The sequence below is a fragment of the Phyllobates terribilis genome, unplaced genomic scaffold (genome assembly GCF_046119375.1).
Source record: "Phyllobates terribilis strain yellow unplaced genomic scaffold, ASM4611937v1 Scaffold_1__5_contigs__length_1240528914, whole genome shotgun sequence".
Lineage (NCBI taxonomy): Eukaryota > Metazoa > Chordata > Amphibia > Anura > Dendrobatidae > Phyllobates > Phyllobates terribilis.
In genome coordinates this window covers 352,329,798-352,355,466 of record NW_027362761.1, presented here as the reverse complement: position 1 = coordinate 352,355,466, position 25,669 = coordinate 352,329,798, and the positions used below count along the sequence as shown (strand labels likewise).

At 39.4% G+C, this 25,669-nt stretch overlaps 1 protein-coding gene across 16 annotated transcripts in view; it reads right to left on the bottom strand.

Annotated features, from left to right (window-relative positions):
* Positions 1-25,669, bottom strand: part of NCOR2 (nuclear receptor corepressor 2) — a 475,703-nt gene that overhangs the window by 66,446 nt on the left and 383,588 nt on the right. For 15 of the 16 annotated variants that reach the window (XM_073676157.1, XM_073676163.1, XM_073676164.1 and 12 more), the window contains 5 exons: positions 22,339-22,483; positions 19,571-20,048; positions 13,752-13,872; positions 7,483-7,690; positions 2,775-2,936 (listed from right to left, as the gene is read on the bottom strand). In XM_073676157.1, the coding sequence (XP_073532258.1) occupies positions 2,775-2,936; positions 7,483-7,690; positions 13,752-13,872; positions 19,571-20,048; positions 22,339-22,483 (1,114 nt within the window). The remainder of the gene's footprint in view (positions 1-2,774; positions 2,937-7,482; positions 7,691-13,751; positions 13,873-19,570; positions 20,049-22,338; positions 22,484-25,669) is intronic. The other variant, XM_073676156.1, reaches the window with a different exon arrangement.

Genomic DNA, 25,669 nt, shown 5'->3' with positions numbered 1-25,669 from the left:
GTCATCCCTTTGAACCTCCTCCCCCCAACCCCCCTTAACCTCTGGGTGCTAATCCCTTTAATCCTGCCTTACCCTATGTATGCTCATCTCTTTGAACCCCCTTAACCTCTGGGTGCTCATCCCTTTGATTCCTTCTTTACCCTCTGTGTGCTCATCTCTCTGATTCCCTCTTACCACCTTAGTGCTCATCCCTTTGATGTCCTCTTACCCACTAGATGCTCATCCCTTTGATCCTTTTTACTCTCTGGGTGCTCATCCCTTTAATTCTTCTTACCCTATACATGTTCACCCCTTTGATTCCTTTTTACCCTCTGGGTGCTCATCCCTTTAATTCTTCTTACCCTATATATGCTCATCTCTTTGATCCCCCCTTACCTTCTGGATGCTCATCCCTTTAATCCACCTTACCCAGTGTACAGTGGTGGCCAAAAGTATTGGCACCCCTGCAATTCTGTCAGATAATACTCAGTTTCTTCCTGAACATGATTGCAATCACAAATTCTTTGGTATTATTATCTTCATTTAATTTGCTTGCAAGGAAAAAACACAAAAGAGAATGAAGCAAAAATCAAATCATTGATCATTTCACACAAAACTCCAAAAATGGGCCAGACAAAAGTATTGGCACCCTCAGCCTAATACTTGGTAGCACAACGTTTAGCCAAAATAACTGCAAATAACCGCTTCCAGTAACCATCAATGAGTTTCTTACAATGCTCTGCTGGAATTGTAGACCATTCTTCTTTGGCAAACTGCTCCAGGTCCCTGATATTTGAAGGGTGCCTTCTCCAAACTGCCATTTTGAGATCTCTCCACAGGTGTTCTATGGGATTCAGGTCTGAACTCATTGCTGGCCACCTTAGAAGTCTCCAGTGCTTTCTCTCAAACCATTTTATAGTGCTTTTGGAAGTGTGTTTTGGGTCATTGTCCTGCTGGAAGACCCATGACCTCTGAGGGAGACCCAGCTTTCTCACACTGGGCCCTACATTTTGCTGCAAAATTTGTTGGTAGTCTTCAGACTTCATAATGCCATGCACACTGTCAAGCAGTCCAGTGCCAGAGGCAGCAAAGCAACCCCAAAACATCAGGGAACCTCCTCCATGTTTGACTGTAGGGACCGTGTTCTTTTCTTTGAATGCCTCTTTTTTTCCTGTACACTCTATGTTGATGCTTTTTCCCAAAAAGCTCTACTTTTGTCTCATCTGACCAGAGAACATTCTTCCAAAACGTTTTAGGCTTTCTCAGGTAAGTTTTGGCAAACTCCAGCCTGGCTTTTTTATGTCTCGGGGTAAGAAGTGGGGTCTTCCTGGGTATCCTACCATACAGTCCCTTTTCATTCAGACGCCGACGGATAGTACGGGATGACACTGTTGTACCCTCGGACTGCAGGGCAGCTTGAACTTGTTTGGATGTTGGTCGAGGTTCTTTATCCACCATCCGCACAAATTTGCGTTGAAATCTCTCGTCAATTTTTCTTTTCCGTCCACATCTAGGGAGGTTAGCCACAGTGCCATGGGCTTTAAACTTCTTGATGACACTGTGCACGGAAGACACAGGAACATTCAGGTCTTTGGAGATGGACTTGTAGCCTTGAGATTGCTCATGCTTCCACACAATTTGGTTTCTCAAGTCCTCAGACAGTTCTTTGGTCTTCTTTCTTTTCTCTATGCTCAATGTGGTACACACAAGGACACAGGACAGAGGTTGAGTCAACTTTAATCCATGTTAACTGGCTGCAAGTGTGATTTAGTTATTGCCAACTCCTGTTAGGTGCCACAGGTAAGTTACAGGTGCTGTTAATTACACGAATTAGAGAAGCATCACATGATTTTTCAAACAGTGCCAATACTTTTGTCCACCCCCTTTTTTAGGTTTGGTGTGGAATTATATCCAATTTGGCTTTAGGACAATTCTTTTTGTGTTTTGTCATTGAAGACAAATTAAATGAAGATAATAATACCAAAGAATTTGTGATTGCAATCATTTTCAGGAAGAAACTGAGTATTATCTGACAGAATTGCAGGGGTGCCAATACTTTTGGCCACCACTGTATGCTCATCCCTTTGATCCTGATTTACCCTCTGATCTCACTTACCCTCTGTGTGCTCATTTCTTTGATTCCCACTTACCACCTTGATGCTCATTGCTTTGATCCCCTCTTACATCTGTGTACTCTACAGTCCTGTGTGCTATACTGCACTGAATCGCCATGCCTAACATATGAGTGTGTATGTAAGAAAATATCTTTTGTGCAATACAATATTTTTAAACTTAAGATTTGATTTCTTGATTTATTTTTTTATTATTATAGGAGTTTTTCTACTGCATACAGAATGATTTATTTGCAGGACTATGAATGGTGGTTCTCATGCCAACCACTCATCAGAAGAGCGGAGGTGGTTGCAGGGGGTCACCATCCACCATGGTGGACGTGTAAACTGGAAAACACTCCGCTGTTTCTACGTCACAGAGACTAAAATGGTCAGGATTACACATGTGCACCAAGCAACGCTGAATCACACACATAGGCACATTGTAGAAAGGAATTTATTAATCTACTCATTTAGGGGAGTATCTGATTCTAGACGGACTTTAGTATATGGCCTTTTTTGAACCTTATTATTGTGTGTTCAATGTACTTCAGAAATATAAGTCCTTTTACATTTTTAAGTTTACATCAAAGGTGAATATAAATACATTTCATGTTAAAATCTACATTTCACGGTATGGTAATACTACAAGTAGCATCTACAAGAATTCTATACATTTCTCACCTTGAGGGTTATATGGGGATGTGGTTTCATGTTGAGGAAGGGGCTTTAATACTTCTCTGGCAGGCACTTGATACTGTGCTGTAGGGGGCCATGGCAGAAGGCAAGTCTGCTCAGCGCTTAACCTCTGACCTTCTACCTGTAACGCCATATACGCAGCCTTGTCTGAAAACAAAAAACACAGCGAGTTTACCAAACTGCAGCACACGTAGAGCACCGTCAAGTGAAAAGTACTCCGCAGGACCAATATTAATCTTTACTTGTCAGTGGTGCATGCAAATGATTGCTCGGTGGCCAGACTTCATGTAAGCCTGGAGATGAGTAGGAAAGATTTAGGTAAGAAACGGCCTTAGGCTATAATACAAATGGTGACCTTCTCATTTCTTAAATAAACAGTCATTTCACTGTTATATCAACTTGCGTGGTAGAACAGGTTGGTTCACTTACACGCACCAGTAGAAATAATGCAAGTATCTAAAACATTACTGACACCCTGCCAACTGCAATAGTGCAAGGAAATGTTCTTCTCCACATTTCTGGACCTTGTAGTTTTACAACCTTAAAACAAATCAAAAGTATTGTAATATATGAAAATCTCCTGTGGTATCTAGCACCGAGATGTTAGTGCTGTGAATAGCGGCCTCCATGGATAAGACTTGTTGTTCTAGTACATCCCACAGATGCTCCAGTGGATTGTGAACTGGTAATGTGTCAAAGAAACCTCCACATGAATGGCAGAACCCAAGGTTTCCCAAAAGAGCATCACCTTGCCCCCTCCCCACAGTACCCATCTGTTCCCCAGCGAAGTGATGCACATGCATTCAGCCATCCACATCCGGTAAAAGAAAACATGGTTCACCAGACCCGGCCACCTTTGTCCATCGTAAAGTTCTGGAGCTCGTATAACCATTTTTGTAGGCACTTTTCATGGTGGATAGGGGTGGTCATGTATCCTCTGAGTGGCCTAAAGCTTTAAACCCCTATGCCAACTTTTTCAGCAATCTATGCTACAGTAACTCTTCAATGGGACCAGTCTTCACAGGCTAGCCGTCACTCACTGCATGCATTAATAAGCCCTAGGCCTCATTCAGACATTGTGGTTTACGTATGAGTTCTGTGTTTTTCACTAATCCACTATAGTCTTTGGAAATGTTCCCATGTTCAGGATTTTTTAGGGCAATCGATTGTCCGCAAAAAGTAATCAATAAATAAAAACAGACATGTCAGTATTTTTTTTTCGGCATACAAAAAAAAAAAAAGATGGATGTCACACTGATGGTAAAAATGGACACACAGACCAAAATAAAAACCAGTAATGTCTGAATAAGGCCTCAGAGACCGCATACGCTGTTGCTCTTCTTAGAGCAACAGTGAAGAATGGGGGGGTGGTATTTTTCTTAAGTACTAAACATGGTATACCAGAACACCCCACAAGATCTACCATGTTGGAAACGTTTTGACCCAATGTCCTTGGATCCCAACTCCTGCACATTTCTCCAGCTTCCAAGAGCTGAGAGTCCACTTACTGTCTAAGATACAGCACGACCTTTCACAAGTGTCACAAAATAATAAATGTTATTCTCTTCATCGGACAGTGGTTTCAATATTACGGCTGATTGGCGTGCATACATGTATACATTTAGATTTTTTCCCTAGACATTTTGAATAATGATAGTGGCGCTCTGGGAAGCCCTGCTCCCTAAGGGTGTCGCTCCCAACCTAAGACTGTCGGAAATCCAGCACAATCTCACTCACTTGAATGGGGATATACTGCAATTAGGTGGCCGAAAGTCTGTGTAAAGAGCGCGGCAATGCTTACATTACTGCACGTCACTCATGTGAGTGGCTGGAGTAATAAAAGTTACCAATATAAATTAAACCAGCTTTATAAGTATTACATGAGAATATCAAGGAAGCCTGTTGAATGAATTTGGCTGCCGAGTATTTGTGATTTGGCCGGCACTATAAATACATTCATAAGAAATGGCTGTTTTAAGCCACACAAAACTAAAAGTAACCAGCCCCTTATTTTATCCTGCTAAGCCTCAAAATGACGGGTAAAATATACAAGGTGTCAGCATGCTTACCTTAAAAAATATGAATGAGCTTAACCAGCGCCCTCCTGCTTAGCTGCCGAGCAGGACTCCAACAAGCAGGCTGGACGCAGCCTTACACAACATATCGGGTGGAAAGGCTTCCTAACATTTCACATTTGCATGGCTCTGTAGAAATCGGCAGGATGACTGCCCTACGAGCTCTGCAGGCTTTTGTGTACAGGGCAATGGCTGAATAATAAGCACATCATAAATGTGTTCTCGTCCGTATACTCAGAGCTGTTCTTCCTGCTGATCGCTGTAAATATTTAAGTGGTGAAAATGTGCTAGGAGGAAACGTAGGGTAATAAGTGGAATTTGGCTTTGTTTTAATGCACTTGGCTCAGAGTTTAACTCTACAATTATAAGCCCTATAATCACACCTCCTGGAGCGGCCTCAGCGCACAGAACCCACAAGCCGCTCAGCACAGAATACAGCCCTCCTATTACAGCAATACCACCTACAGTAATAGTAGATCAGATATCGCTCGGTACGTCAGCGCAGACACCTAATGGACTTAAAGAGATATTGTCATCTACAAGATCCTATCCCAATATGTAGTACGTATCAGAATATTAGCAAACACCTCCAATTACAAATGTAGTATAGTTCTTCTGATTTGCTATGTTGCTTAGCCCATGTGCAGGGCATTGCAATAGCTATGGTATGCATAATAAAAATGTAAGTTTTTGCAGCGTTTTTGATGCGCTTTTTTTTCCCAGTCATTAGAATGGGTGAAAAACGCTCAAAGATATGTTGACCAGCTACAGATTTGGAACTGCTACAAAATCTAAAAGGAAAAAATAAGCAACATGTGTACGAGATTTCAGAAATCTCAATCGCTTTGCTAGGAAAGTAAAATGATGCATCGTTCACAGCATAAGTGCGACGTGTGCACATATCGCTATTTTTATTTCATAAATCAATACAGTGAACACAGATTTTACTGAGATGGGAGATGACAATTTGTGCAGAGCTTGTTTTTGTGAGATGGGTTGTAGTTTTGAAAGACACCATTCAGTTCATCATCAATGTATAGGAAAAAAAAAGAAAGAAATCCCGAGTGAGGTAAAATGGCGCAAAAACAATGCAATTCTGCCATTGTTTTTTGGACTTTTTTTTTTTTTTTTTACAGCATTCATTCATTGTACTGTAAAAATAACTAAGCAACATTGTTCCCTTTATCAATACAATTAAGGCTATTTAAGTAGTGAAAAACATTTTGGAAATGTAAAAAAAAAAAAATTGGTTTGTCACCGTATTTTTGAGACCCCTAATGTTTTCATTTCTCTGGAGCCGTGTTAAGTCTGGTTTTTAATGTGGTGAGCTGACGTTTTCATTGATGCAAATTTTGTGGTAGATATGACGTTTTCATGGCTTCTTTTTTTGGCAGAGTTGCAGCAACCAAAAAACCACAATCATGGCATTCAGATTTTCCCCCCACTTTATGGCGTTTATTGATCAGGTCAATTAATGTTCTATTTTGATAGATCAGACTTTTACAGACGCAGAAATATCAAATGTGCAACATTTTTAATAAAATTATTTGTAATGGGTAAAAAGGATAGTAATTCAAATTTTTATATGTTTTTTAATATTTATAATATTTTTTTTTTGCTCTATGTTTTGTAGTCTCCTTAGGGGACTTAAACCTGCAATTGCTTATACCACATACTGCAGTAAGTAGTAAAATTGGAGCAAGCTCTAGTTGCTGTAGTTACAGGCACATTCCGGCTATGTAACACAACCTGATATGAGGCAGGTTCAGCTCCTGAGCCTGCTCCGTACATGGGAACACAACTTAGGACATAACAGTATTTGTTATCCCAGGAAGGGGTAAAGGTTTACTGGAGCTACAAAGCTAAATCTAAAATCTAACGTGTACAACATCAACTTGTCACTGGAGGAATTAAGATCAGACCCTTTGGATTGCAACACGCGCTATCATCTACTTCCTCAGTGGGAACTCTTAGCATGCATATTTATGGTACCATTGTGTGATACATCTTTGGGCTGAATAAGTGCATTCTTGTGCGTATGGTTGGCTAAAATAGGGTATACCTCACTCTAGGAAGCGATTCTTTAAAGGAATCTGTCACCAGGTTTCGGTTATGCAATCTGAGACAAGCATAATATATGGGCAGAGACCTGGATTACAGTGATGTGTCATTTACTGGGCTGCCTGCTGTAGTTTTGATAATCTCCTGGTGGTAAAACAATGATTTTATCACTAGAGGACTAGTAAACCTGCTGCCACGTAGTCCTGCATATTCATGAGCTATGTATAACCCCACCCCCACCACTGATTGGCAGCTTTCTGCCTATGCACAGCCCACATAGAAAGCTGCCAATCAGTGGTGTGGGCGGGGTTATACAGAGCTCAGCATTCAGAGAACAGGTAGATCTGCAACAGACAAAAGAGTGGATTTATCAAAATTGCAGAAAGCAGCACAGTAAGTGACACATAGCTGGAATCAGGGTATCTGCCCCTACGTCATGCCGCTCTCAGATGGTGTAGCAAAAACTTGTTGACAGTTCCCCTTTAAATCTGTCAGCAATTAGCAACCTAGCTGGAAAGTTGCCGAATGTCATTGGTGCACTACTATGAATTACATACCATCTTTATCTGCAGCTGTCCCTTTAGGGCTACTGATTGTCTGTGGTTCTTTTTCAGATGTTAAATGAGAAGGAGGATACTTGGTCAGAGCTTGTCCGTCCAGGGCAGACTCGTGAACCTTGGTGATCTGCTCCTGATAAAGGGCCAAAGCATGATGAGGCTTCATGTGAACAGTTTGAGGCACTGACTCAGAGAAGCCTTCTGACATCTGAAAGAATAAAGAAAATTAACAGCGTCATCTAATCATGCGGTTTCAAAAGTAGCATAAAAAATGAGGCAGTCTGGTTAGAAATGACAGGGATCATGGCGCAAAGAGAACCACTGGGTCACCGACAGAGAATTGCAGATTCATAGACTGACAGATGATGATGCATGAACACGGGCTACAGAAACCACAAGGAGCAGTCCGTTTACTCAGCTTGGTTTATCTGCTTCCTTTTACCAACCAGGGGATTCATAATCGTGCACCATACCATTTCATTTTCCCATAGTATTAACACCGTATAATAATGTTCAGTGGACTTTGACGATATTTGGGCTATAACCTACAAATTAAAATGACTCCATCAGTTCTCATACATAAGTTATACACTATTACAGTAATATAATTTATTGTATGATGATGTATCATTTTGCAGCTTAAAGTGAACCTGCCAGCTGATGCATGCTGCCCAATCCACAGGAAGCATGCATGAGGCACTGACTGTTTTATCTCAGCCAGGCATATTTGTCTCTGAAACGCTACGGCGTATCGTCAGAGACCCATCAATCCAGGGAAGCGGGCAGGGGGCTAGGTGTTTCTCTGAAACGCAGCAGAGTCAAATATACCTGGCTGAGATAAAACAGTCAGTGCCTGATGCATGCTGTCCACAGATTGGGCAGCATGTATAAGCTGTCCGGTTCCCTTTAAAACAAAAATAAAAAATGTAAGAAAAATAAATTTGATATTAAAAATAATAAAATGTAAAACACTTAAAATGTGATAAATTTTGGAAAAATATTTCAATATATCCTGGGTATCTTGATGATCAGTATATAGTAAATTACGGTTATTCTCATAAAAATAAGTCATGCCCTATATATAGGATAGGAGATTGCTTGCGGATTGCTGGGGGTCCAGCTGCTAGGACCTCCATTGATCCTAAGATCAGGGCCCTGGAACTCAGAGCAGAGCTCAGCGCTCGGCTATCTCCAGCAGTCTTGTAGACAATGAATGGAGCGGAGGTTGAGCGCATGCACACCTCAGTTCCATTTAAAATGGGGCTTTAACCTCTTCACAGCATGCGCTGTACATGTAAGGTGCAAGTCAGAAGCGCGTGTATGGAGCGGGATCATGGGGTGAGCTCACCCCATACTCGGCAGGTAGTGGCCGTGTGTTACAGCCAGGACCTCTAACAATCGTGGGTGGCAATGGCATTAACAACATGCTGGCATGGGGGCGCATCATTCTATTTCTATGTGGTTGCAGGTCACCAATGGGTTGCTATGACAGCTGGGGGTCTGTTGAAGACCTCTATGCTTGTCATTATGGAGCTCCCTTGAAATCCTGACTGTGGCCGGGCTTCAAAGGAGACAGCGATTTTTACTATATGCAGCAATACTGTGGTATTGCTGTATATAGTACAAGCAATCAGAAGATCACATCTTCAAGTTCCCTAAGGGAACTAACAAATATGGTGAAAATAAAAAAAAAATGTTTTAAAAAAATATGCAAAAAAAAATCAAACCCCATAAAAGTTCAAATCACCCCATTTTTCCCCCATTAAAAATAAAAATAAATAAAAAATACACATGTGGTATCGCAGTGATCAGAAAAGTCCAATCTATCAAAATATAAAAAAAAGATTAACCTAATTGGTAAAAACTGTAAACTAAAAAATTTCAAGAACACCAAAATTAAGTTTTTTTGGTAGCTGTAATAAAACAAAAAATGCGTTACAAGTGATAAAAACATCATATCTATCCCAAAATAGTATCAAGAAAAGAGTCATCTTGCCCTGCAAAAAATAAGCCATCACACAGCGCCATCGACTGAAAAATTAAAAAGCTACGGGTCTCAGTTCTGGGAAGATGAGGAAAAAATGAAAACTGCAAAACAGAAATTGGCAGTGTCATGAAGAAGGTACACCCCCATTTTCAGTGTTCCAGAGTCCTGACTGTAGGATAGCTGGGGTCCATTCGCTGTATAGAGGAACTTATATTTTTTGGGAATATCCCTTTAAAAGGATTTTATTAAACTATAAAATTAAAGGGTGTGTATCATAGACAACATTTGTATTACCTATTCACAATATAGGTGATAAATATACTTCTGATAGGTGGGAGTCTGAGCATTGGGACATGGCGTGACTATACAAGGTTTGCTTGTTTGAATCGCGTGATAGTCTCGCATGCACACCATCAGCAACAGCGTGGCAGAGAACAGCTTAGGAACGTACGTAATACGTAATAATAGAGAAGATATATGGCACCACCTCTGCTTTAAATATACTTTCCCTTTAATGCAGTGAAACTCCTGGATATACGGTGGTGCATGTCCAAGTGGATAATCATAACTTGCAAAAGCCAAAATAAAAGGTAGCACTCACCGATAGTTCCAAAGATGTCCTTTATTAGTACTCACAGTACATATTAACTTGCGGTATCGGATGGATGTTCCTGAGGGTGTGCGGGGGAGTGAGAGAGAGGACGAAGGCCGTTTCGCTCCCTTCCGGACCAGTTGAAGCTCCAGAAGGGAGCGAAACGGCCGTCGTCCTCTCTCTCACTCCCCCGCACACCCTCAGGAACCTCCATCCGATACCGCAAGTTAATATGTACTGTGAGTACTAATAAAGGACATCTTAAGAACTCTCATTCACAATGATCTTTCAATGCAAATGGCGTTTTAGACAATAATCTGCCATGAACGTCAGATTGTTGGGGGTAAGACTCACTGTATCACTCAACAAAATATAAGATATCATATTAGAAGAATATTGCTCCAAAATTAAAAAGCTTTCTGGAACATCGGCACAATCATAAATTTTGGTAAATTAGCTGTAAAATGCTGAAAATTAAATTATACAAGCCATGGAAAATAACAGTTCAGCAAAACAAACAGCCCTCTCATCAGTACATTTAACAGACTCAACAGAGTAAAAGATAGAGACAGGCAACTTGATTGCTTCGTACAAGTGAACACCATAAATGATGACTAGAATTTGACGGGCAGAACGTCTCTTGCACGAGAGGCCTTGTTGTGCATCTAGTTACATCATCTGACAGCACTGACATGCAAATCAATACACGGAGCCAGGCACAGGAGGCACAGATGAGACATCAGAAAGGGAACTTTCTGATAAATATTTTTTTTTCCTTCAAGTTAACCATATTTTGTAAGACATTTTCTCATTTTTTTTTAATTTTCCCCTTCACTAGCTCTGTTAAATAATAATCTGAAATTGGGTATTTTGCAGGTTTCTGACTTTTAAGCCTCATAATACGCTGACGCTTCCTGTTCTGTAGAGATCACTTTCCAGAAGTCATCTCATTGTTATCACAGACAGGATTATAACAAAAGGTAACACATATATAGATACTTTGGGATCAGTTTATTCACAATAGAGGTTGGTCAAAGCTCACCTCTTCTCCCTCCCTGCACAGTGACCTCTGCACGGATTACAAAGCATGCCTAGAACACTCGCCCAAAGAGGTCAGTAAACATCTCCAGTCTAATGCTTGATATGGTTTATATGGCTGCCAAAAAGCATATATCGAATTCTGTTAAAAAGAGCACAGGCAGGTTTGCTGCCACAATAATCATGTACAGAAAATAGGATAAAAGTTGTTATCACTAGATGGTTGATGCATTTCCTTTAAGAAGTATGAATGGGCATTGTTACATTCATAAACACAGAGAACCTGCTACCTTTAAAGTGCATGTGCAATACAAAAATACCTGTGCTAAGTTTGGCATTTAATATGATATCACAATGTGCTATCTGGGGATTTGCATAGGACTGATTTAATGACTAACTATCTTATGATGCACAAGCAATGCAGCCCCAATGACAATTGTGTCAGTACATATGTACTTAGAAGGGGTGTCCAGATCAACCAAATATTCACAAACCAGTAAGTTATACCACTTTTAACCTTGTGATTGACACAGGAATGCCATCACACCATTTGCCATCATTGTTGGACTAAGGCTATGTGCCCACGTTGCAGAAATGAAGCAGAAAATTTCTGCAAGTCCTCTCCCGGAAAAACGCATGCGGAATTCCGCGCGCGTTTTTCGCGCGTTTTCCACATGCAGAATTGCCTTGCGTTTTTTAATGCATTGCACAATGGCAATTCCGCTTGCGGAAACACAAAATTAATTGACATGCTGCGGATTTTTGAACGCAGCATAAACGCTGCGGAAAAATCCGCAGCATTTGCATAGAACTTGCGGAATCCCCTTGGGGACCATGGGGAGCGGATTACCTAGCGTTTTACAAGCGTTTCCGCTGCGGAAATTCCGCATCAAAAACACTTGTAATCCGCAACGTGGGCACACAGCCTTAAAGGGGGCAGATGAACCCTTTGGAGATACAAGCCCACATCTCCATGTAGAAATCTTCGTTCTCTTTTACACTATTTGATTGGTTTCTTCATTGCAATGTGTGTTGTACTTGCTTTTTGTGATTTGGATGTTTAGATTTTAAACTCCCAAGTCTATTGTGTGATGCCTTGCTTGGAATTGTGTACTTTGTACTTATTTTTTTTTTTTACCTATAATTAATTTGTTTATTTGCACAAACCTTTGACTCCATTTGTCAGAGTAGTCAGTTTTCAGTATTTTCAATTTAATATTAAAAGTTTATAAAATTAATTATTACATAACAAATCTATATCATATACTACAATATGTCGGCATTATATATTATTTGTCTTTACCTAGGTCTCATTTGTTTATTGACCCTTTACCCCATGATGTCATTGTGTAACCCTTTTCCCTTTTAAATGAGCCTTTTTTTGCCTATTTATACGGTTAATTGTACTGCTAAACTGCATGCCCGGCCTGAGGAAGACATCTGTCCGATGTTGAAATGAATAGCCCAGCTTTCATTATTTATTTTATACAACTTTTTATGACTAAACTACCTGCCCAAGAAGTGCTATATCTCTCCTTTTTTGTTAACTATTTATTTATACAAATAACCATCACCTAGGTCAAACTGCAGCTAATCTATTCCACCTGTGGCTTTAAAGGGAACCTGTCAGGCGATTCATGCTGCCCAAACCCCAAACAGCATGAATCAGAACCTGGCTGCACAACATACATGAGCGGGAGAGACCTGACAATCACCTGTAGCGGTGCTGGGAAGAGCCGGCCAGGGGGTGGCGTGGGACTAATCTGGTCTCCGGCTATGGTTCCCAAAATATATTTTTCTAAAACACCGGAGCGTTTCAGAGGATACTACACCTTGCTGCAATCATGCAGCCAGGCTGTGATTCATGTTGCCAGTGGTTTGAGATTCATGTTGCCAGTGGTTTGAGAAGCATGAATTGCCCGACCGCTTCCTTTTAAAATAATGTTGTTCCTGATCGGCATACTATTACTACTACTATATGCCTTTTCTGCCAGCCTTCAACAACCCTACTTTATTAAGGATCTTTGCACACTGGAGCGCCTTACATTTTTCTTCTCTTAATAGGTTTCACAGTTCCCATCTGTGCCAAACCCAAAGCAAAGACAGAAAAAGGGGCTGGCTTAGCTGCTGAAATGAGCAGTTAGTCAGGCCCTTCACAAACAGCATTGGTCATGAGTTGGACAAAGGAAAATGTCTCCCAGACAGAGTTTTCAAACCCTAAAATAGGGGGAATATCTGAAGATTGGGGCACCTGTAAAATTTGAAGCTAATTAGTAGAGACGTAGCAGGTCGTTACATAGCACACAAGGCGTTAACTATACCAAGATGCAGAAAACTGTAACTTGGCACAAACCATTGACCATATCAAGTTAGGTGTCGAGATAGTGATCTACAACAAAATTTCTTATTGTATAGAGAGGGTATATAAAGCTCAGTTTGGTTTTTACGCATCATTGAGCCTATGGACTAAAGACAGTTGAAAGGTGACAACCTCTGATTCATAAATGTTGCATGTTCTACTAGAAAATACATATTGTAAGCCGATGTCAGACCTTTGTCACATAACCATTCTTCTGAGCATTTGGTATATTATTCCCCTATTCTGCCCCTTTTGTCCACGAACAGTGAATTGCTTTTCTTGCAGTTACTTACAATGGGTGGAATGGAAGCCGCTCTCTGCTTCAGTTGTTTCAGGTCCATTGGTTTCTGAGGCGAGGCTTTAACTCGCGTGTCACTGCCAGAGCTCAACAGACTAGGCCGGGGAGACATCAGCCTGCACTCAGAAAACACAAAAGGTCAGTCCAGATCTTGTCCGCTGCTTATTTCCATATTCAAAGATACTGAATCTAAGAACTTTTTAAATTAGTTTCAATGGATGCATCAATTGTCAGGGTTATGCAAAATTGCACCAAATTTACCAAAATTTGCCAAAGCAACACAAGAAGTATAAGACTGGAACAAATTGCTAGACTTGTACGACACACTTTACACCACGTCTATTAGTGCACTTGTGAAGCTTTTATGTACTAATGATAAGATTTATAGGAGAACACCAGCAAAAATACGACCTTGCGATAGTAAATTTTATTTAAGATGTCCCTTAAAAAAATAGTTTAGTACATACCATGTCCCAAGCTAAAAAGGGTCTAGAGTCTGCTGGACTGTTAGATAATAGTCATTTGTCCATACTCTTCTGGATGAGTTGATGTGTCACTCATCATACTTGTGGCACACTTTTGAGTACTGGCAGGCAGGAATGGAGGAGTACTACCAGCAGTGAAACATGGGTTACTTAGTGAGTAATCATATATAAAAATACAAAGTCTGTAAACCCATGTTAAAAAGTCATGTAAAAAAATCCCAAGAAGTCTAATTTCAGAAATTCTTCCGCCTTTAATGTCACCCATAATCTCCACAAACCCATTGAGAAACTAACAAATAATTTTGGATGGGGCCACAGGTATTTTTCAATCTCACACCTAGCTCAGCCAATGTTTACAGATCACCAATTTAATTAAACTGTCTTAATCCAAACTGTCATCTCAGGTGACAAAGACAAGGTGGTAAAATCACAAAAATAAATGAGTTTCACATAATGCCTTTACTTGTTTTTTTCACTAAAAATGCAGCAAAACCTGATAGCTATGTTCACACTATGCGTTTTTTCACCACCCATTACTTTCAATGGGTGAAAAACGCTGAAAGTGACATGCTCTATTGTGCAAAAAAAAACATGCAAAGCACAAAATACTGATGCCACAAAACCAAAGTGTGTGCATGAGATTTCTGAAATCTCATAGACTTTGCTGGTACTGTAAAATGAAGCAGAAACATTGCAAACAGCCTTAAAGTGATTATGATTGATCCCATATAAAGTTTAGCTGTTATACTAGGATTTTCCTAACATTTTCTTAGTTGCATTTTACAGTAAAATTCATGGTCCAAAAACCGCCTTCAACACAGTAAAATGCTCTCATTGTTAAAAGTGATCAGTCAGAAGGGTGAAAAAAACTTGAAAGGTATTAAATTTACCATGGAACACTGAAGGCAATCATTGAGAGGTGTATGTCCATCAAAAATTTATAAAAAGACAAGAAGAAAATTGGTGCCAAAAGGCCTACAGCAAAATAAGCAGCAGGAAATTCTGTTAAGTATAGTTGGTGTACTGTATGTGACATCAATCTCCCATATTCTTCATATGTCTCTCCTGTGGCAAGATGGAAGCCTTTTCTCACAAAAAAAAACCAAACATCCAAACCGTCTATGTTTTGAAAAAACCTATATCAAATCTTGCAAAAACGTGTTAAAATGTGTGTGATGAGACCAATGTTGAAATTTTTAGCCATAATTCCAAAGATTATGTTTGGCAAAAAGAAAATACTACACATCCCCAAAAGAACATCATACCAATAGTGAGGCATAGTGGAGGCAGCATTATGCTTTCAGGCTGTTTTTCTGCAGCTAGAAGTGGGGCTGTGGTGAAGGTGGAGGGAATTACCAACAGTTCCAGATACCAGTCAATTTTACAACAAAACATTCAAGCCTGTGCTAAAAAGCTGAAGAAAAGGAATTTCTCCTTTCAGCATGACAACAGCTGTAAGCATACTCCCAAACCAAGAAAAGAATGGATTCGCAAGAAAAAGACCAAAGTTTTGTTATGGCCCAAATTATATCAGCAAATTCTAAAGAAAAATATCAGGACATCTGTTCATGAGCTCAATCTCAAGAGAATGTAGGTGATGCAGTAAAATGATTCAATGCATAAAATTCCTTCTACAAAAGAATAGTTAAAGAATAATGAAGAAAGTTTGGAATGGCAAAGTCAAAGTCTTAGAAATGTTAGTGTAAGGACCTGAATTGAACAGTTCATGGGAGAAACCCCACCAACACAATTAGAGTTGAAGCGGTTTTATAGGGAAGAATGGGCTAAAATTCCTCCAAGTTGATGTGAAGGACTAATCAATAATTACTACAAACATTTAGATGTAGTTATTTCACATCAGATACTGAAAGCAAAGGTTCACACACTTTTGCCACTCACAGACATGTGATATAAGATCATTTTCCTCTATAAAAAATTGACAGTGTAATATTTTTGACTCATTTGTTTGATTTGGCTCTCGTTTCTACTTTTAGGACTTATGCAAAAATATGATATACTTGCAGGTCAAATTTATTAATAAATATGGAAAATTCTGAAGGGTTCACAAACTTTCAAGCACCACTGTACCTTTGATTCACTGTTTACACCAATTAAGGAAGCAAATTTCCACATTAGATAAGTGTGCACTAAGCAGTTATTAAAGTTGTATGCAGAATATAAAAATGTACAATCCAGAGGTAAACCAAGCTACCATGAATAATGTGACATTTACAGGAAGTTGTTTGCCAATGTAACACAAAATGTCAAACAATTTACATATCAAAACAGAAAGACTGACTGTAATTCACACGAAAAGTAAAAATAATGTTCTTCTTAAAGAATTTCACGGTCGTTTTCCCTTTAAAGAAATATGTACAGTACATCTTATACAAAGTGATAGTAAATTGTTACTACATGCCATCACCTTATGAACGGTGATGCCATATAAGTTTTCCTAGCACACTGCCACCCCCAGGCATCAAACTGTGCTTGATGGGTGGCCGAGATACTGCCGTCCAAGGGAAAACAGTGAAGTGTCCATGACCTTCACAAAACATACCATACAATGCAAATCTTTATTCAGACTAGTAGAGGCTCTAAATAATGAAGCACTTTCGCAAATAATTGTAATAAAAAATATATTATTCTGCATATTCTACCACCCTATTCAGCTTACCATACAGCTCTTCCATCTTCAGCCGTTTATAGAAAGCATGCTAGAAAGTCCTCTCCAGCTGGTTACAGAGTTCCCACTGAGCCGTCACTATCCCACCTATTCCTTTCTTATTACATTATTATTTTTCTAATTGTTAATCATGAACGGGAAACCTTGAACTTTTTTTTTTTTTTTTTTTTAAAGAAATACTTTACAGCTCTTTATGAACAATCACCAATCCAAAACGGTGTTACCCTGGTACCGGACTACAAATAAGCCCGGTGTTGTCTGATCCTGCATTCAGATTCCCTGCAATTTATATCCTTTTCCCTGAAGATACAGTTTGTAGAATAGCAAGAAGTACCTATGTTTCAATACGACTGCAGGATCAGACTACACAGAGTTTACATGTAGTCTGTTACCATGGAGATACGTAGGTATACCTCACGTACGTGCAAATTGGCCATTATTTCCCAGGACTACTGAGCCTACATGGGGGTGTAAACACCACCCAAAAGTGGGTATTTCAGGCGGGTAGTGAAGTTCCCAGTAGGGGTGGTGTTTTCAGGGGCAGGACTTAACCATTCATAGAAATGTTGGCAAGTATGCCATCAACACTGAGGCCTCATTCACACATGTGATTTTCATGTACGAGTGCTATCTGTGCTTTTTACGGATAGCACTAGTACCTGTGATAGTCTATGGGGCCATTCACATGTCTGTAATTTTTCAGGGACCTGGAGGTCCACAGAAAATCGCAGAGGCATGTCCAATTTTCATCCGACCCCAAGATTAATATAAAGTCAATGGGTCTGTGAGTGCGGTCCGATTTTCACGCACGGTTAGAATGGAGAAGGTGAAGAAACTTTTTTTCATTTCTCCATATACAAGAAAAACAGATGAGATGTGGATCACACTCTGATGAAAGTCTGATCAGAATAACCGGGCCATTTCTCTCGTTCGTGGAAAAATCAGACGTGTGAAAGGAGATTTCAGTTCAGACTAATTGCAAGGGTGCTTCATTATTTTTGATTCATTGGAACAGTAAAAAGAAAACAAATTTGTTACAAAGTTGGACAATTACAGCATGTCCATGGGAATTAACAAATGTATAGTACATGAGGTCCCACCAATGGGACGAGCATCTATTTGGGTTAGATGGCCCTGACTCGCACTACTCTCAGAGATATTGGTGAAATTCCGATTCATTTATGTGAGAATTCCAACCACCTCTAAATTGACAAGACACAACGCAACTCCATTCTCGAGACATACATTCATGGCAAAATTTATGGACATAAAATAATTGTACGAGATGGGAATACCCCTTTAAAAGCTTTTTTTTCAGTGGCTTTTCTGTGAACAAATAATACTTGGGATAGAAGCTTGCAGCCACTGAATCCTGGAAATATCTAAGTAATGGAAATCTATGGCGATAAAACAAGACCAAAACAGGACTACTAGCTTTCCAGCAAGAGAAAATTAAAGTGAAGCCTACAACAAGCAGTCAGAGTAGGCAAGGCCAATATGTCATGTAGTGCTTACAATGAACGACATCTTATTTATCCTTCATATAGTATTTGAAGACCTTTTCCTGTAAGCAATCAGCAAGCACTTAATACTCTACAAATATAGATCCTTCCAAACAAAGGTGGATTGTACAAAACCTCAGACAATGGTCATTACTAGGATGATGTATTTCCAAAAGATACTTAACTGAAGAGCTCTTCTAGAGGAAGTGACCTCACTACAGTGACAGACATTGCAGGTAGAAAGCAATTTTCTTGAGGTCAAGTAATTGGGCTCCATAGAAAAAAAAAGTACTGATACAATTATCTCTAAAAATCCCCAAACATAATCCTGCTCCCACACACAAGGTCAACATACTATAGCTATATTTGTAAAGCTTTTGCCTATTCTGGACAAGTCTCTTGTAGGACACAGCATGTATAGCAAAAATTTGGGCTACTTGACTGGAACATCCGTGGTTGAAAACAAGCAATTTAAACATGACAAAGAGGTATGTTTTCTCGGTTTCGCTCAGAAATAAACTAGTTGTGAGTCAGAGTTAGTACAATGAAAAATTACTGCAATAGATGATTTGTTTATGAGTGAAGAACATAAACCGGACGATATTACATAAGCGGGGCCGTATCAAAATTCTATTAATTACATGAAAATATTCACACCACAAAAACTATAAACTATCTGTACATTACATAAAATAAAAGGTGAGAAAGAAGCATTGCACTATAAAGGAGGAAAATTGGATATTAAAACTCATTGAAATCCTTAGCCATGAAGAAGCAATTCCTATTAAATACACTAAAGTCGACTGCACGTTCTTCAAGAATGCAGAAATCAGGTCTCATCATCATCACATCAGAGCAATTAGTAGCATTTATTATTACTGTCATGTAGCACTTCGTGCTCGCTCTAAAGTATAGAAACCTGTGCTTCTTCCTGCTACTACATCTAAATCTTGGTGTAGAAGAGTGACCCTCAAATAACCACAATATGATGATGATGAGGTTATGGTGGTACACACTATCCACGACAACCTCTACAGACAGAGAAAACCCTCATGAGATCATTTTTTTGTTAATTTAAGCAGCTGCTATTTAATTAGAATAAGTGCTACGTTTCCCCTCCAAAGCCTAGATTACGTCATACCTGTTCTTTTCAGTGGAATCCTGCTCTTCAGCCTCATCTGCACTGCAGGTGGCACTAGAGTCACTGTCTACATTTGTCTTCCCCCCATGTTTGCTATGCTTCTTTTCCACTTTCTGTGGCACTTCTGATGACTCTTTCGGTGGCTCATCAATGTTTTCGGCAACATTTTCCTTATAGTCCTCGATTTCTTCCTGCTTTATTTCACTTTTGCTTGGCTCCTCACAAAATCTTCCTTCATCTTCCTCTTCCTTTTTGACTGTACTAGCTTCTGGATCTTCTTTGGGTTCCTCCATATTACTAGTCCTTTCTGTAATTTCCTGAGATTGCTGCACAGTTGAGTTACCAGGATCAGCCGGCGCCTCGCTGTTCGTTTCCACTACAGAGGTGCCTACTGGCTTGGCTTCATTGTCTCGGCTTTCTTTGGCTTCCTGTCTTGGTGATGGAACGCTCTCTGTATCTGAACTGTTGTTCACTGCAGCTGAAGGAACAAAACACGAGCATCAGGAAGAAGTCACCTATAGACTGTACCACATCACAGACATTGCAGAAATCCAGGTCTAATTACTTAGATCATTTTAATAAATTATAAACATTTTGTGTATATATTATATAACAACATCTGCACGTCAAGTCTAAATGTATTTTACTCTGTCTACATGTAGTCAAAAAAAATATTAAAATCGATACTCCTATCTTATAAGGTGATGGCATAATGATAGTAAAGGCTGCCATACACATTAGTTAAATGTCTTCTGAAGCTGTTGATTTTGGTGGGACCAGCCAACCATCTGACAATATGGAGGTCTCCAGACTTTCCCCCGATAGGTGATGGCAGGGAAGAGAATAATCTGGCAGTTGATAAGCCACTTTCGGAGGTGTCTGCAAGGATTTCTCCCATCTTGCTGTTGAAAACTTATGAATGTTTGGCCGAGCACTTATGTATATATAGGAGTTGGGAAAATAGTGTCCTGTTGGACAAACATTTACTGTGTATCGCCAGATTTAGGGTACAATCACACTGCATTTGGTGTATTGATTAAAAGTGTCCATAGGCCCTAATTAACCTGACAATAACCAAAAGAGTAAACGAGTGTACTATTCTTGTTATATTAAAGTATAAAAGTATAAAAGAAATGCACACTTTCTTTTCAATAGGACAGGCATTGAGCAATATATGCCTATACATAATTTCATACATAAAAGGTATATGCTGGGAAATCTTCTCAAAATATACTTCCGGTGTATACTCCAAATGCAAAATGAAAGCTATTTAAATCATACCTGTCATTTCAGGTGACTTTTCCAAATAAGCGAGAGAGTACATTTTCAAATGTCATGTCATAGTACATGTTTTCTCCATTGCAGGCTCTATCTATAATTTTCAGTTCTCACGGAGCAAGTTGGCGGAGACTAGCTACCATGATGTCTCCCATACAAAGTACACACAAACATGAGGGATTCCTGCTCTTCATACTTTGTGCAAAACACAAACAGAAGCAGCAGAAGCATGAACAATATTGTACAGCATTACTGAGCAGTGTAACAGCGAAATCAACACTAGGGTTGAGGGAAGTCACTTGGTGGACAAGCTTCTGATTGTCTGATTTTGTCACTGTCTCTACCTGTGGAAGAAAAGGTTTTTTTGTTTTTTTTTATTTATTCACTCTGTTGCAGAGATATTAGTATTTATCATCTCATGAGTTAACTTGACTTAAGTTCAAGTTGGTGTTTTAACTGGGGGCATGTACTTCTCCCTTTAGGAGTTATTATCTGAAACCCCCCACCTCGACTTAACAAAAAAGTTAACTCATTAGGAGCCAAATACTTTGACTGCTAATATCTCTGCAACAGAGATGCAAAAAAAAAAAAAAAAAAAGTTTTATTCAGCCCTGCAGCCACTATTACATGGTGTGTACAGTTAAACATGAAATATATTTGGTGAAAGGCCCTCTTTCAGAGGCTTTGTAATCTGACACTTCTCTATCCTGGCAATCAGGTTTGCTATGAAAAAGATGGATTTTAGCGGTTTTTCAGAATAGATGATGGTTTCAAGGGAGAGGTGGAGGTGAGTGGCTCAAACGGAGAAAGAAGCAGATTTCTATGATTAAATATATTACAAAATTAACTGCATTATAGACCAGCGATGCATGTGCAAATTAGATCATTTGCGGGGACGGGCAGGTCTCTGCATTTCCTGCATAGCGGGTATTCTTCATACAACGCTCACTGACAGTGCGCTCTCTTGCCTACTTGTCACTTTTGCTCAGAGCCAGCAAGGGAGTGCACTGTCACTGAGCATATTGTGCTGTGCATATTGCACAGTGACAAGAATCTACTGAGCACACCTAGGAATTGACAACTGACGCATGCTCAGTAGAGCAGGGACTAGACCAGAAACTTATATCACTTATGATGCTTCCTTTCATGGTGAGGGCAGAAGCTGCTGCAGTGACAGCAGCCTCTGCCCCCTGATGTCGACTCGTTTGACTAACCCATCATGCACTGGGATTCTCAAACAAAGCGTCATCAAAGAGGAAGTAGTAAAAAAAAAAAAAAAAAAAAAAGAAAAGCAGTTAGACAGAGTTGTGAGGGAATAGTAGAGACTTTTTAATTAGAGTATATAATAAAAGCGATTAGATTATGACATTAAATAGATGGAAGTTCAGGATTAAAATACATTTTGGTCTCGGACCACCCCTTTAAGAGTTTTAACATACACAACAAATAATGCCAGGGAAAAGTAAGGAGCAAATGATTCAAACACTTACTGTCTCCTTCTTCTGCCATTTCTTCTTCATTACCACTAATCCCCGACCCCTCCATCTCCTCATCCTCTACAGCAGGGGTGTACTGGACCTCCTCTTCCATCTGAGCTGCTTTTTTCTTTTTTCGTCTGTTGTTGCGCTCCTTCTCCTAGAAGAAATAAGTTACTTAATATCAAGTCTGTCACAATAATGTAATGTATAATCATTGATTCCAACAACCTACTAGTACAATTTTCATAAAATGCATAAATGCCATTAGTGATCAACAATTCTGTTACCATTATGACAACATATAAGTACATTTGTGTTGCTAAATAACAATTGTGAGCAACCTATCAGAAGATCATAAAATGCCAACTAGCTTACTGTTATAATGGTCCAGCTTTCATGTTCAATAAAGAAAGAGGAATATGCAAGAACAAGAAAAAAAAATCAGGTTGTTGAAACCCAACATGCCTAACATCGGTTAGGTCTTTCAATAAAATATAAAATGCCATCGAAGACTCTCGTTCTCAAGATGTAGGAGCCACCCCAAGACATCTGTTTTTGGATTTTTATGGTATATCCAGTTGCTATGCCACAAATGTCCCAGATTGGACAACTCCTCTAACTGTGATTTAGCACTTTGCGATCCTAATGTCACGCAGTCTAAGTTGTCATGTAGCCCTAACCTTAATGTTTAAATCTATGGATTAAGTTTAATTTTTGTGTGTCTGTTCACCTGCTCGAGGATGGAGTGTTTCAGTAATTTGGCAGCCGCCTGGACTTGTACTGGATCACTTGCCTGAGATAATGGCTGCTCCGGATGTGTGCTATTTATATACAGGTTGCAGACGGGCCCTAAAAGCATCTGAAATACTTCCATTCAGGGACTGGAAAACTGCATGAAGATGCAGAGCATAATTCTGTACAGTTACATGGTAATAAATACCCAACATGGCTCCTTATCAGAAAACCGCTTCTCATTTATTTATTTGGTCTTTAACCAAATGTGAGTCACAAGAGCTGGAAACATGCACTCTACTTGCATCTTAATTGCTTTCGTGTTGCCTAAAGAGAAACCTGAAGACAAACAGACGGGGAAAACAGCCATGCAGCGACTGAGCACAATGGTTACTATGGTAAAGGTCTCCTTTACCTTCTCTTTCTGATGAGCAACCCGTACTGAAAAAATTCTGGTCTACATAGTCACATTTAACAAGTCTGCTGCCAAAAAAAGGTTTATACTTTTAACACTGAATTAACTTTTGATTTGTGAACATTTGTTTTTTGGGGAGATATATATTTTTCAAATATATAATAAAGTTTTACTAAATGAGTTTATATACACGTTATGTGCACGTGTGTAATAAGGTAACATGTCTATTTAGTCACTTTCTTCAATAAAGACTTTTGGGGCCCCGATTCATCAAGACCGGGCATTTTACAAGGCGGTCTTGATTAGGGGGTGTGCTAGAGTCAGACACTCCAGATTCATGACGGGGTGCTCACCTCTTCATGAATCTCGAGATTCTGACGAGTAGCGTGCGCTTACATGTACTACGCCAGAAATCTTACTCCAGTCAGGTACTGGAGTGAGATTTTTGGCATAGGGAACACCACAGCTCACCATGAATTAGTTTGGCTGTGGTGTCCAAGTCCTAGCTCCACCCATTTTGGTGGAGCTGGGAGAGATTGGCATGAAGTTGGAAAATTTACCTTTGAAAAGTTGGGTTTTTCAACTTTTCAAAATTTTTAACACCAAAATTCTGGATTGAAAGCTCTGATAAATCGAACCCTTGGACTTCACCTATGGAGCCAAGATTTCAATTGTAGGTTTGGATCTCCAGACTGCAGAATCATAACTGACTGCAAAAAGGACTATAAAGTATTTTGTATTTTTGGTCCTTCTTTTTTACTACCTCACTGTCTATTTAAAAACACCTAAATTACCTAATGAACTTGTGGGCAGCTATGGAAATCTGAGCCACGGACTGAGGGTATACAAGTATGACTTGCCAATAAAATCTAGTTCACATTGTGGGATCAGATCCAAGACAGAGGTGTGAATTCCTACCCTCATAGAAGCAGAAAACGTAAAAATGTGAAGGTGTTAAGTTTTTCGGTTGTGTCTCTTTTATTTTGTTACTGGTTTGCATATTTTATATAATCAGTTTTTTTGAGCACTGTATGTTTAAAATCAGAGCTTAAAGAGTAACAGTCATTTTAATTCTTATTTCATAAATCAATAGTACACGTGAAAAGAAGACATTTTCTAATATATGTCATCAGAGAAATCTGCTTCTTTCTGCTACTGGACTGATATTTCACTTTTAAAATTCTCAATTCACAGGTAAAATCTGTATTCAGTGAAGACAGATTTTTAAATTAATGAGATAGAATCTTATCAGTAGCAACTGTCATCTCCTATGTATCGCGAGGAGGAAGAAGGAGCTAGAAGCAGAGCGCCAGCCTCCTCCTGTCTGTATAGAATCTTACAAGTAGTAATTGTCATCTCTTAGCTCAGTAATGTAAAAATCTGTCTTCACATAATACAGAGTTTATTCCTGAGCTGAGAGAAAGAATCAGATTTCTCTGATTAGATATGTTACAAAGTTTCTTATTTTCACTTGTCGTATTGATTTATGAAATAAAAATTAAAACAATGGATATTCTTTAAATATTGAGACTTCAATATGTTTAGCCATTGCACGCTCAAATAATTCATAGTCTTTCATGACTGCTGTGTGCGTTAGGTCTCTTGGCCAAGAGATTGGGTATTGTTTAAGCTCAACTTGCAATCTGAGTGGAGGGCGAGTGAAAGATTGAGCGAGTGTAAATGCATTACAGTATGTGCAGACATGAGCAATAACACTATTTCTATCCAATGTATGGCTTGTATATTGCATTCGCTCACCCTTGGCAGGCTCGCTCTCTAATTTTCTATCGTCTCTTAGCTGGTTGATGTAAACTAGCTACTATGATGTCTACAGTACACTGCATACAAGGAGGACATTATACAGCACTACTAAGCAGTGTAACTGTAAATCCAACACTTGGGATACAGAAACACTTACTAGAAAGCAAATTTGCCTGTCTCTACCTACTAGTGCGCCTCCATCCTCCTTTTCCCTATTTTCTTCTGCCCTCTCCATAACTCAGCTTATAGCTGACAATTGAAGTATCAGTGAGCTGGCAGCACCTCATGTTTTTAAGTAGATAGATTTATGTTATTTTTCAGAATGAATGATGAGTTCAAGAGGCAGTGGGAGAGAAAGAAGTGGCTCATAAGTGGAGAAAAAAACAACTTCTTTGTAACGTTTTGCTGTCAAGGTGTGCATGTGATAGTATTTGT